At 32.7% G+C, this 14,815-nt stretch overlaps 1 protein-coding gene across 5 annotated transcripts in view; it reads left to right on the plus strand.

Moving 5' to 3' along the window:
• DIAPH2 (diaphanous related formin 2) overlaps positions 1 to 14,815 on the plus strand; it is a 922,276-nt gene that overhangs the window by 228,998 nt on the left and 678,463 nt on the right. For all 5 annotated transcript variants that reach the window (XM_054677168.2, XM_054677165.2, XM_054677169.2 and 2 more), the window contains 2 exons: positions 1,960 to 2,096; positions 4,028 to 4,136. In XM_054677168.2, the coding sequence (XP_054533143.1) occupies positions 1,960 to 2,096; positions 4,028 to 4,136 (246 nt within the window). The remainder of the gene's footprint in view (positions 1 to 1,959; positions 2,097 to 4,027; positions 4,137 to 14,815) is intronic.

Genomic DNA, 14,815 nt, shown 5'->3' on the forward strand with positions numbered 1-14,815 from the left:
CTTTGGAAAATTACTTGACCTCTCTGAGTATCAGTCCCCTCATCTGTAAATTTAGCTATAGGACACTTTGTTCTAAATTCTTATTGACTCATGTTGTCAATTGTCGTGGCTTTTCAGGATGCTAAGTAATTTTAATCAGGACAGTCACTAGAGAGAGTCATAATAGTAAGATTCTTATAGAGCCCTTTTTTTTTTTAACAGAACATACTTTGATTTGTCAACATTTAGTTTCTTAAGAGTTTGGCAGTTTCGAAAAGCATAATGATTTGACTTAGATTATTCGAAATTGATGTTTTTAGTTAGGCCACGTTAATGTCTTGCACATAGGTGCTCAGAGCATGGATTAATGGATCTTTTGAATTATAGACATGTGAAACAATAGGCATAAAATATGCCTTCAGAATAGAAAATATGCAGTGATCTTTTCACTTCATGTTGGAATAAATTGTCCAGATCAAGGAATTAAGCTTTTATCCAAAATGACTTACACATCAAATTTTTTGGCCCCATGGAGTTTAGATTACCTACTTCAAAAACTCCTTTCTTTTATCCAATACATGTAAGAATAGGATCATAAAAAGCAACCCATTGTTTCTTAACTTCCAGTACTATAATATTGCTCTGATGTTTGGATTAATGATTTTCCAGATATATTTTTCATGTCTTCTTTTTTATTTTTGATGTGTCTCTATATATTAAAAACTACTTATAAACATTAAGTAAAATTTTTAAAACCTAATGATTTCACTCTCAGTCTCAATGACTCATAAAGCTATTAAGTTTGGTAATTGCATGGTCATTGTCTCTCAGTTTTGCAAATGTGTTTTTCACTAATATTCATTACTTTTAATCATCTACTGGCCACCTTTATACATACTTATCTATTTTGTTTTTGTTGCTGCTTTCAAGACTTGTTTCTTGCATTTTCTTTCTTTTTTTTTTTTGGTCTTATCTCCATATATTTTCCTATTTATTATGACCTGTGATAAACTCACATTTAAGAGCTTTAGCTATGTTCCCCATCTGCCACTCGGAGTTCTTTTAGAAATTAAATTAGGGCTGATGGAACTATTCATATGGTTGGTAATTAACTAAAGTTTAGCTGAAATGGAAATTTTGCTCCGATGAAATATCCAATTTCACCATTAGGCTGTAAAATGAAGCAAAAATATTTTATAAGAAATCTGAAAAATACTTTGTGGGACAAAGATAAAATAATATATTGCTTTCTTAATGTAATGAAAACTCAAGTTTTAGACTTTCATTAGAATTTCTTTACTTATTTATTAAGTTCGTGCATGCACACGCATGCACGCACATATTCATGCTTAGAAAATAAATGAAAATGGTGTTTTCTCTCCTTAGTTGACTTGTGACACATAATAAAACCCAGGTGCCATTTCTTTAGGTTCACAGCTTTTGTAGTGCAGCACAGCTGTCTGAATCAGGGAGGATAAGAGAGAGAAGGCATGGGAATATCCATACTGAGGCTTATACTGGCATATAGTATTCAAAAGAGCCTTTTAAAAAAATTTTCTCTTTTTCTTCACCTTAATTTTTCATACAAACATATTGGACAATTTAACCACGAATTCCAGACATCTCCAGGGAGACCCAGTGACATGAGTAGAATCTTACTTTAGAAAATCATATCAGTATGCGCTTTATATGTTATTCTTTGTTGAAGAAATACTGATTGTTCCCATATTTCTCCAAATTTATGGAATTTTTAGGGCAGGCTAATGGAGATCATATCTGATCAAGGAGCAACAACTCCAAGATGCAGTGATTTCATATAAAAAACAAAGACAGATAACTGCATTTGAAGAATATTCATATAATTAGGTAGAACCTCATTGTGGGGGTATGGGTTTTTGGAAGATCATTGTACGTTGCTTTTTTAAATTAAAGATATATTCCATAGACATTCTGAATGAAGGTTTTTTTTTTTTTTTTTAGTTTGGATTACAAAGGATTCTAGGAGATGAAAGAAGTCTTTTACTATTGGCAAGAGCAATTGACCCCAAACAACCCAACATGATGACTGAAATAGTAAAAATACTTTCTGCTATTTGCATTGTTGGAGAAGAGAACATGTAAGTATTGCTATATTATTATATTTGCTGCATGGAAAATGACACTTAAGAAATTAATAAGTCCTACTTTTGTTCTCTTTCTTTGGATAACTTTCATGAAAACAGTATTTTAGATAATTTTTGATTGAAATTTTTATCTTGCCTGTTTATATTTTGGCTTCTTTGTTGACATTATAGAAACTCAGTTTAAACAGATAAAATCCTAGTGGGAAATTCTTGAAAGTTGGATTCAAAGTGATTGAGCAGAATTTTGTTTTGCTGGAGGTACAGCAATCATTAGAAAGTGGACAAAAATCAGACAGTTATTTTGGCAAATACACACACATACACAAATACTGTGCTGCATATCACACAATTTGAATAGATGCCTTTATTTTACATTATCTTATAATAGTATTTTACTTTATATGCCATGGTAAATGAAAATTATTTGTAAAGTGAAATAAACCCACCTGTTAGAAAAAAACGGTTGTTGATAATTATTCAAAGTGTATATGTGCCACCAAATGCAGCAAGTTGTTGCTGAACATGCATTTGATCACATCTTCTTATGGAAATAATATTGAATCAGAAGCAAACTTTCAGATTTGATGACATTAATAAGTCTAGTTTGTAATGAACCCTTGTGATAAAGAATCAAATATCTGCTAAGGACCCGAACCAAAATATTTCCTTGGAACACTTTGCGTGACAGTAATAATGTCAATTTGAGTCAGAACAGGACTATGCAAAGATTTAAGGATGTTGGAATATGTTGAATTTCTCATAACTGTTAGAGTAAAATGAGATGTTGCTTAGTGTTAGCTACTGTCCCCAGAAACCAAAAGACAAACACTAAACAAAAATATTATCATATTAAGTCTCACCTCAATGATAACAAACTGAGAATGAGATAACATATGTAAAAGCAAGGATCCTTAGATTTTATTTTTTAAAAGTCAGTTTATACATGTGTAAGAAATATTTTTTAATCACTTAGATTTTCAATATTCATAAAATACAATGTAGTCCAGTATAACTGTTATGATTTAATTATAATTTCAGATATAATTTGATAAGAGTAGTATACTATATAGAGATTAATTTGTTTTAGGCATTGTATGGAGATACTTACCAATATTTTTGGTCAGGTTAATAAGTTTCTTGTGCTAGATAATTATACATTCTTCTTTAATTACCTGGGCTTTCCTTTTTAGTCTTTTTTCTTTTTCCATTGTCAAAAAATGTTGATTAAAAAAATTCTTTAAAAAATAATCACTCTTTCCAGAACTTTATTATAAAATTACAATCTGTTTATGCTCCAATAAACTGTTAACAATTATAGGTGTCATATTATGTTTAAGTGATATTAATGTTAACACATGAAATATCAAAACCTGAAAATTTAAATTTTAATGTTTATCACTTAAGTATTCTTTTTTTAATGTCACCCAGAAAAGTTACTTTCCTTAAGATTTTTAAAATCGAATTTTCCTTTTGATGCCCTAAAATTATTTAGAGCTATCAATATTTGCCTTAAAGAAATATACGGACAGGAACACAATTCCTATATTGTAATGGTCTTTCAGTTAGACTGGAGGAATCAGTTCAAGAAATCTATTTTATGTGATAGTGACTGTAGTTAATAACAGTGTGTTGTATACTTGAAATTTCCTAAGAGTGTATGTAGACTTTAATTGTTCGTACCACAAAAAAATGTAAGTAGGCGAGGCAATATATGTTAATTAGCTTGATTTAGCCATTCCAGTATGTATACATATTTGAAAACATACAATTTCCATCAAAAAAGCAAATGATAATTTTTAAAAATTCTAATGGTATATATAAACATCAAATACCAGAAAGAAAACAGGGAATACTGAAAGGACCCATGCTCATAGTGTCTGTATAAGAAGTATTTCTCATTTCTGTTTCTTCTTTTTTCTCTACAGTCTAGATAAACTTTTAGGGGCTATAACAACAGCAGCAGAAAGAAATAACAGGGAACGATTTTCACCAATTGTGGAAGGTTTAGAAAATCAGGAAGCCTTGCAATTACAGGTGAGTTAGTTTTGTCTTAAATTGCTTCTAGAGTTATATTTAGAGTACTCATTTTGTATGACATCAACTCCATTTTAGCTGGCATTTAAGTAGTATGGAATGTAAAACTAAAATTTTTTCTGTTGCTAGTTTGTGAGAATTGCAATTTGTTTAAAATTAGGAAAAATACTTTTGAATTATTATAAATGTGGCAGTTATGGCTGTCATTGATATTTAGACAAGAATTTAGTAATTAATGTAATAAACCAGGGAAATTGAAGCCTCAGCAGTAACTAAGGTAAAAGGGCAAGCAGTTCAGCCAATGCCCTTATCCTAACAAGTGTTAGTGAAGTCGGTGGGCTTGTAGAAATGTAAGACAATTAAACACATCTCTCTTTGTGCCATTCAGACAACATTCAAAGGTGTGACTCACCAGAATAGAAGGGATTGAATTGCAATTCTTATGTTAGCGTTCATTTGATAGCCCTGTGTAAACACAACTTACTAAATGCCTTCTTTAGAAAATGACAAAACTCACTATCTTTACCTAGATGGTTTCAGGAAATGATCCATTTTATGAATAGCTCTGTTCTTGAGGGATGAGAATGCATATTTATTGGCTGAACTTATGGTATGAAGTCCTGCACTAAACATTTTAATTTGCATATATTATTTGATTTAATTCTCACAACAACCTAGATATGTAGGTATTGCTATAGTATCTTTGTTTTGCTTATGGGACGAATAAGTTGAATGAGATTAAATAACTGGTCTAACGTGACACAGTTTTTAAGTGTCACAGTCGGAATTTGATTCCAGGTTTTTGGTCTCTGCTAATCTCTCTTTTAGACAATGTATACCATTTAATGTACCATGGAAAATTCTCTGAATTTTTTTTTAGTTCTCATATTGTTGTTCAACAAAGAGAAGGTAGTTTCCACATTTAATTTTATCAAGCTACTTAGCATCGAATGTTTAACTCTTCAAATTTCTTGCTTGATGTGAAACAAACACAATTAATTTTTTATGTATTATGAAGTATTTTTTTGTATTATGTATTTTATGTATTATGAAGTATTTGTATTTTTGTTTGCCAGAGTTTGAAACGGCATCAGATAGATGAATTGGCTTGTCTAAAGAGAATCTGTAGTGTTACAAAATTGTAATACCTCTCCAAATGTTGAAGGATCTTTGTTAATCATGACTTCTACTCCAACTATATTGAAAATTTTGGATCAACTTTTATGGTGTACTTTTATGTCAAATGTATTATTTATTTATTTATTTATTTATTTATTAAGATGGAGTCTCACTCTGTTGCTCAGGCTGGAGTGCGATGGACGTGATCTCAGCTTGCGGCAACCTCTGCCTCCCAAAGCAATTCTCCCTGCCTCAGCCTCCCAAGTAGCTGGGATTACAGGCATGCACCACCAAGCCTGGCTAATTTTTTTATTTTTAGTAGAGATGGGGTTTCACCATGTTGGCCAGGCTAGTTTTGAACTTCTGACCTCAGGTCATCCGCCCACTTTGGCCTCCCAAAGTGCTGGGATTATATTACATATTTTAAAGATTAGTATATTTTTTCCCAGTGTTTTTTAATAATACATTGTTTCTTATAAAATTTAATCTTGATAAAATTTTATACCTCTACTGAAAGGTTTAAAACTGCCTTTTTTAGATGACTTTGAAAGTTTTGTTCATGTTCCTGTGGTTGGGCTTACCTAACTAAATTTCACTGGTTTTTCAGATATATGTGTATGTTTGTACTTCTCTTCGAAAGTTTGTTGAGTAGGAATGAACTCTTTTATTTATATTCAAAGTTTTCATTGCATTGATATATTTTTAAAATCTTCTTTAAATAAATTTTTAGCTACAACTCTGTGAGTTATGTATTATTACCTCTGGTTTACTGATCAGGGAATTGAATTGGTGGAAGGCACTCCAAAATCACACAGCTGTTAAGGGATAGAGCTGTAATTTGAACCCATGTCTTTGTGATGCCAGAATTTGAATACGGCATTGCCTATACTTTGAAGGGATGCCTCTGCCAATGAGTAGTTCACCCCAAACAATGAGATGGGAAAGACATTTGCTAGCCTTCAGGAAGCTGGACAGAATGGAATGATAAAGTGACAAATTGTTAACAAGTAACATATGGAAGAATCATAGACGTCTTGTTAAGTATTCAAGAAATTGTTGAATACTGATTATAGATGCAAACATATGCAGACCACAATTTAAAATTTCACATTTTAATGAGCTACAAAATTAGTAATTTGTTATATACAAAAACTAGTACTCTCACAAGAATTGTGAAGTGAGTTTGTTTATTTAGACTATTTAATGTGAATGAAAAGATGTCCTCTAAAAGTTCAAAAATATATTCAGAATACAGAAACAAAAACCCAAAGGTTTAAATCTGTTGTTTAAAAAATATAATTAGTGTTGTATTTTAACAGAATGACTTTTCTATTTCTGTAGTATCCTGAGACTTCCCAAAATGTTATTACAGTCTCGGGAAGTAATTTTGTTAAAATACAGGACTAATTATTTTTTAAATAACAACTATATACATTTTCCCCCCTTTTTGGGGTTTTAAAAAAGGTTATTAACTTCTCACAGATTTTTTTTCCTAGCTTACTTTTAAAGTGAAATTTTGTACCTATGATAGGATTTTCATTATCTTCAGGAGTTCAAGAAATAGGTGGAAGATAAATCGCATATCTTCATACACTCTCTCTTCATTGACTTTCCTTCAGCTTAGTAGCATTCTCCGGTCTCTTTTGCAAAGCACAGATTATACACCAGCAGCTTCTTTTGATCTGACTTAACCTTCTAACTAGCCTCTTGTCTCTCTTTTTCATTTTAAAGTCCATGCCTCTAGAATAATCCATATTTGTTTTCTATGTTTTCTAAATTACCTTTTACAACTCAACTTTATTACAGTTCTCAAAAAGATTTACAGTGAGTGACTAATTTCAAAATCCAATGGCCTCTTTCCAATCTTGATCACTTGGCACTATTGATCACCTTCTTCCTTGAAAATTTTACTTCCCTTGACTTTCTAGGCACCATTCTCTCCTTTGTTCTCTACCTTTATGGTTTTTTTTTTTTTTTTTTCTGTCTTCCTAATGTATTTCTCCTCCTCTTACTTCCTGGGTATTTTGTTCCCTATGTTCTATCCTTGGTCCTCTTTTAGTATCATTTTATGTACATACATTCATGTGCACATACACATATCTACATGTACATGTATATACATACAGACACATACTTTTTAAAACAATTTTGTCCATGAATGTTCTCAATTGCTTATCTAGTTTTACAATCCAACTGTGGTAGTGATTCTTCAGATTTATACATCCAGCTCAGTGACTGGTATCATAAAATTAAGAAATTAAAAATAACTTTTACAACCCATATGCCGGACAGTGTTTAAAATACTTTAATATGTTATCCCATTTAAACCTCACAGCAATTGATTGAGAGAGATAGAAGTATTATCCCCATTTTATAGATAATTAAACTGAGGCTCATAAAGGTTAAATAACTTCCCTAGGGTCACAGTGTGAATAGAAGGGAAAGCACAGATTATACACCAGGGAGTCTGGCTATAGATAACGTGCTTTAACTACTAAGCTGTAACTCCTTTTATATTAAAACTTAGCTTATATCTCTTTCTGTTAACCTGATTTTTCCTAAGTCTTCTCTTCTTCCTGTGTTTCCTATTTTCGGTTATAGAGGTATCATCTTCTACCCAATCTTTAATTTTCCTCAACACTTCTTTCTTTTTTGTCCCCTGCATTCATCATCAAGTCTCATTACAAAGTATAGTATTGACTGTGAATCTAACCCATTCTACTTCCACTGCCTTTATCTTCTCCCACCAATATTATTTCAACAATTTCCTAATTAGTACCCCATACTGACATGTTTTCTCTCCAGACAATACCCTACACTATTGTCAGTTATCCGTAAAAAATGAGTCCAATTCTAATACATTATCATTCTTAAAAATCTATGCTCATGACCCATTGCTAACTTTTTCATTGTGGTCCTAACTTAATATTCTGGCCTTTGAGCCTGTCATTCTCCCAAATGTACCATATGTTTGCCCCATACTACATTTGGTGTTTCCCAGATATGCTGTAGACTTTTAAATGCTCTCAAACATTTTATCATGTGGAACACTTTGCCTGAAATACCTGTATTTCCCCACCTATATCTGTTTCTTCTGTGTCTTGCATAAGTCTGGGAAGGCTTCAGTAATGAGGTGATATTTTAACTAGGCCTTGAAGGACAAGTAAGCATTTTTCATAAATTATCTTTGCTGATAGAGAAGCAGTACTATGGTAGGATGAGAGGTGAAAAGGGCTTCCAGGAGGTAAAATAGAGGCCAGAATAGTCTGGCAGTCACTTCATAAAAAACAGTGAGGTAATACCAGCATCCAGTTGAAACTGCTTTCTAGAGAGCCAGGTAGGAAAACCTAAGATATACTGAGCATGAATAATGGTTTATAGAACGGGAAAGTAGTATAGTTAAAATACAATGATGTACTATCAAAACAGCCCCAATCTTCACAGGCTGCTGTTAGTTTGAAAGGTGCCATGTTTTTACAATATTTCAATATATACAAAGAAGTGGAGTAGCATAATTTAATACATTTAAAAACTGTTTTCTAAGATGCTGAAAATAATAATGAACTCTGCACATTTTGTAATTAGATATGGTACACAAAAACAGAGCTGTAAATATGCCCTTTCCTGATGTGTGATAGCTTCACTTACCCAGTCCTCGCCTATTTAATAGATTTGTCCTTTGGAATACAACTGAGAACTAAAAAATAAAACAAAAATTAAATAAAACAATCTGAGCAGCCTACAAATGTCACCAGATCTATCAAGTAAGCCTCATGGTGAGAACGACTTTTTGGCCTTTAATGAGAGCCTATTTATTCTCTTTTCATATGTTATCTTTATGAACCCAATTATCTGTTTTACATCCACAGCAGACTAGAAGTGCAGGTTGGAAGGTTGGGAGAGGGTTTATTCCAGAATCGTACACTGGAATCATCAAGAAGTGACAACTGACAAGCTGGCAGCAGGGGAGGGGTAGATAGAAATGTAATAAAAGACTGAAACTGGAATGCAAATGATAACAATAGACTTCACAGAGCACAGAGGCTAGTAGCCCTGCACACTTCAGTACCTCCCGAGATACTGAGTTACACCGTACCTCACTAACTCACATATTTAGTGATGACCCTAAATTTAATAATTTAATAAACTAATAATACCCTAGTTTATTTTGCGTAAGAATGTGGGAATTATGTAATTCATTTCAGAGAGTGTCCCATGTGAAACAAGATGTTGATACTTAAATAGATAAACAGATATATGGAACTATCCTATGTGGCTTGATTCTTTCCACAGTGGTTCTTGAGTGTTGAGATTTTACTGCAAGCATACTTGTAAATTAGCCATTAATGTACTCAGACCATCACATATGAGGGAGTAGCTTTGGACAAAGTATTAATCATTTGTCAGTGAAAGTGCATTTATAAGAAAACAAGGCATCGAGGCTTATGAATATGGAGAAAATTTGTGGAAATTAGCATTTATAAAGTGTTGAATGACTGCTTGATATTACTTAGGAAACTTGTTCTATTTATTGACAGTTTTATATTATTGTCATTTAGAAAATAGATTAATGGGAGGTTGTTTAGAGATATTTGTACAATGTAGTCATTTTTGGTATTGACACAAAACTAACTTCTGACTTAAAGAAGGATGCCTTTATTTTAAATCTGTTTCAACACTGAATAATTGTCAAACCTATCATTTTCAGTAATAGAGGGTTGCCAGTGACCTCCATGATATAAAAAGGAACAGGCTGCTTTTGAAGTCATTATATTAGCTTCCTCAGCACCATTTGGCACTATTGATCACTCCTTTATCAAAGCTCCCTCCTCCCTTGACTTCCATGATACTAAACTGTATTAGTCCATTCTCACATTGCTATAAAGAGCTACCTAAGGCTGGGTAATTTATAAAGAAAAGAGGTTTAATTGACTCACAGTTCCACAGGCTGTACAGGAAGCATGACTGGGGAGGCCTCAGGAAACGTACAATTGTGGTGGGAGGCGAAGGGGAAGCAGGAGGAAGAGAGAGAAGGGGAAGGTGCTGCACACTTGTAAACAACCAGATCTTATGAGAACTCACTGAGTATCACAAGAATAGCAAGGGGGAAGACCGCCCCCATGATCCAGTCACCTCCCATCATGCCCCTCCTCCAACACTGAGGATTACAGTTTGACATGAGATTTGAGTGGGGATACAAATCCAAACCATATCATAAGCTCTCCTTGTTTTTCCTTCACCTATGTTTCATTTAAATTCTCTTATTTCTATGCTTGACCCTTAAATTTGCAGATTCCTAGAGCTTGATCCTCAGTCCTTTGGTACTTTGCTTTTCTCATATTGATGATCCTTGGGCAATCGCATCTATCCTCACAGCTTCAATTAACTACCACTCATATGTGATGTCTTTATCTGATCTCTTCTCTTCCTCCCAACTCACAGACCCCATATGTTCAGCTGCCTCCTGACTAGATTTCAAATTCAATATTGTCCTTAAATATACTTATCTTCCTTTTAAAAAAAAAATCCTTCTCCCTACTCTAATCCTCTCTCCAGCCTTGACCTGCATTTCTCTTGTATTCCCAATCCTGGTTGACCTTAGTATTACCTACCAATTAGCATATAGCAGAAACATCCTAGTCATCTTAGAATCTACCCTTACTCCATCTTCCATTCCATTAGTCACCAGATCCTATCAATTCTATATCCTTAATGTTATATTTCCCTTCCTCGACATGGTATCCTTCTCTCTCCACCCTCACTGCCATTTTTTAATTTCAGAGCATTGTTACATCTCACTGTTTTATCCTTTCCCTATGTTCTATTCTTCATTATGGCCCCGTTTAAATTATCTTCCCCAATGTTGTCTTTCTGAAATGCTTTTCTCAGAAATGCACTTCAGAATGCTTAAAGTCCAACATTGGCTTCCCATAGTTCACTGCTTAAAGTCCAACAATGGCTTCCCACAGTCTCCAGAATTGCAGTCTAGTCCTAGCCCAAACAAAATACTTCATCTGGCTGTTGCTTTCTCTTTCGCCTCATATTCCACCACCCTTCTACATATGTTTTTAGTCTAGTCATATTGTGCTTTGTTTCCTATAGATTTTATGCTGTTTTATACCTCTACCTTCATACCTTTGTACATGACTTCCGTTGGCTTGGAAACTACTCCACTTCTCAATTAACTCGCTCTGTACATTCACATCTTTCTTCTCTCATACTTTGACTTAAATCATCTTTGTTCCTAACTCCTGCTGGGCTAGGATAAAGAAAGACCTTGTTAATGTCAACAGAGTACTTAATAAGGTCAAGTGTGGAACAGTGTCAATAAAATTTTAAATGTACAATTTGTCACAGATAATGGCAATATGGATAATCTGTCTGAGAATGCCCTGGAGTTGTCAATTATTGTACCCCATAGCTCTGTGAATTGTGATTAAATAGATAGATGTTTGTATAGTTTTCAAGCCTGTAAGTTAAAGTCAGTAAAAGTTTCTAGCATTTTTCCAGTAATTTTATGAAGATATTGGTGTTCAAATATTTCCCTTTCTCTGTCACTTAGGTAAACAACAACAACAAAAAAACTTAAATTTCTTTCTGTAATGCTATGTCTTATGCCAATAAAATTGGAAATTTTTAAATGTCATTCACTTACTATATTTTAATTATTTTATTTGGGACAGTTAAGTGTTACAAATAAACCCTAGGCATATACAGATGAGCTTTGCCTTTTGAAAGTTTATCATCTGTTTTATAATATTTCACCCTTTATACCATACCACCCCAGAATGAAGACAACAGCATCTGGTGACTAAAGAATGTAGATGATTATTGTAGAAATAAAATAAACTGTTAAAGGAAGGATCTTAATGTGGTAGAAAACTGATAATGATTCAGTGTAGTATATAATTATACATGACATAAATGATTGGGTACTTTATCACATGCACAGAACTGGTAGTTTTTAACTATGTATGCTTATGTATTCACTTAATAGGATATATATGCATCTCATGTTGAAATCTTATGACATCACTGAATGAAAATGCAAATATAGAAATCGATTGTATTTACTAATTAAACATCAGAATTGTGGCCCTAGCATATGTATTAATAATGGAGAAAATTCACTGATTTTTTGTGACTTTAAAATTTTGATCCTCATGGAAGCTGTATTTGTAACAATAGATATGGCGGACCATTTTGAAACATAGCCATTATAAAGACACTAAGCAACAGAGCAACTCTGGATAATGGACTTTGTGATATTCAATTCAAGGGCATTTGTTTTCTTTCTAAGATCAGGAGAAATGATATCAAGCAAGATTTGTGCGATATAATGTGGTAGAAAAAATCCAAGGCTAAAGGTCAAGAGAGCTGAGTTCTAGTTGTATCATTGGGGCTTATTAGTTATGTGATCTTGGGCAAATCATCCAGTCTTTCTAGGTTTTCAGTTTCTTTACTTTTAAATAGCATATTGGACCAGAGTATTTTATGTTCTGTCTAGCTTTAAAATCTCATGATTATTTTCTGTCTCTGGAGTTGAATTTTTTTTTTTTTTTTGGAAAGCAGATTGATTTTGCATTGTTAGAGGACAATAGAGTACACTCATCTCTTAAAGATTTATATACTTGGAAGTTGAGCATATGAATTTTGAAATTTTCATTATTCAGCAATAAGTTTTGTAGTTCTTTGAAGTGAAGGTTTCAGAGATTAGGCCAGATCTCTTTTTTTCTTTAAAATCTCCAGTGTAGTGCTATTCAATCAAACTTTCTCCCATGTTCTATATCCTTGCTATCCAATGTGGTAGCTACTAGCCACATGTGGCTGTTGAACACTGGAACAATGGCTAGTGAAACTGAGCAACTGAATTTTTAATTTTATTTAATTGTAATTAAATTAAACTGTGATAAGTGGCTCCCATATAGAATAGCACAGTACTGTAGAGCGTGTGTGTGCGTGTATGCATGTGTTCACATGCATATACATGCTGAGTGTGGAGTGGGGTGGCAGAAGTAAAGGAGAGGAGTGGTAGACCATTATTTTGGATGATGGGATGCCATTTATACTTTACTGCTCAGGATGTACATGAAGTGGAATTTAACCCACTCCAAGAACCATTTTCTACTTTTGCTTTTTTTCTGCATTACATTATATATTATGATAGTCACTATGTGTACTAGACAACATATTGTTTATATTATTGTATGTTTTTCTAATTAACCTATCGTTTTAAAGCTACATATCCCCAGTATATTAAGCATGTTGCACCAGTTAAATTTTATCATCTTACCCATCCTTAAAATCTTTTGTTGCGAGAATCTATAAATGGAGTTTATGAGACCTTTGGAATGTGCTGGAAATTATATTTGTAGTAAAATGATATCATTTGTAGTCATGAGTTTCCTCCTTGCTGTGTGGCCTTACATAAAGTTATTCTATCTGCTTTGAGCCTCCACTTCATCATCTGTAAAATAAGGATAACAGTAATACTAATCTTGTGTGGTTTTTATGAAAATGAGATTAGATGGTGAATTATGTAAAGGACCTAATACATTGTCTAATAACTAATAATAATAATGGTGATAATAGTTTGGGATTTTGTATTTAGCTATGAATTCAGGATACACAGAATGGGTTTGTCATGTTTATAATTAAGTAGTAATATATTATTCCCTTTAAGCTAATTTAAATTTAATTTTGTATTTGTAAATAGTGACAATTATTTCAGTTTTGAATTTGAGATATCGTTTCTATTCTCTGAAAAGGGCAGCACTTGTGTAACGGCATAAAGGAATAGCAAAAATTTAGATGACCTTTTTGTTTTCCACATTCATATTACAATATACATATTTCTGTAAAAGGATATTATTTTATCAGCTTATGTTGGAAAATGACAAGATAGCATGTTTATTCATCTGTTATTTGTAATTAATTAAATATCTATTAGAATATGATATATAATAAATGGTACATTGTTAAGCCAGTACCTTTACCATTTTAAAACTGACTTCACAATATCTCCTAATTGTTGCGTACTATAGTCAATGGATGGAACGTCTTTGTTTTCATATTAAACTGTATGTTCATACATTGTATGTAAAGTGAGTATTTAATATATTGAAACATTATTAAAGTTATATTGATACATTCATTAATTTTATTGACTTTTATTATCTTTATTGTCTCCTGATCTGAATACTTTTATTTGTATAAAGATACAATTGCAGGACTCATTAACTTGTTTCTTACAGAAATATTCTCTTTACTTGTAGGGTATTAATACAAGCCATTAAGCTAGAATTTCTTCTGGCAAAAACAATCCTAACAGATGGCAACTTTTCTCTCTGTTAATTTTGGATTGGACATGCACTTTGGCTTGTTTGGTCATGTCATAGTTGTAACATAACAAGAGTCATTCAAGCAAATACAATGATAATATAGCTGTGGACATGTACAGTATGCAAATTTATAGCCTAGCCTATCAAAACTATATAAAGATTTACATGATTTCCTATTGTAAATAGGAAGGTTAAGTAATCCATTAAAGCATAAGCTTC

This window comes from Pan troglodytes, chromosome X (assembly GCF_028858775.2).
Source record: "Pan troglodytes isolate AG18354 chromosome X, NHGRI_mPanTro3-v2.0_pri, whole genome shotgun sequence".
Classification (NCBI taxonomy): domain Eukaryota; kingdom Metazoa; phylum Chordata; class Mammalia; order Primates; family Hominidae; genus Pan; species Pan troglodytes.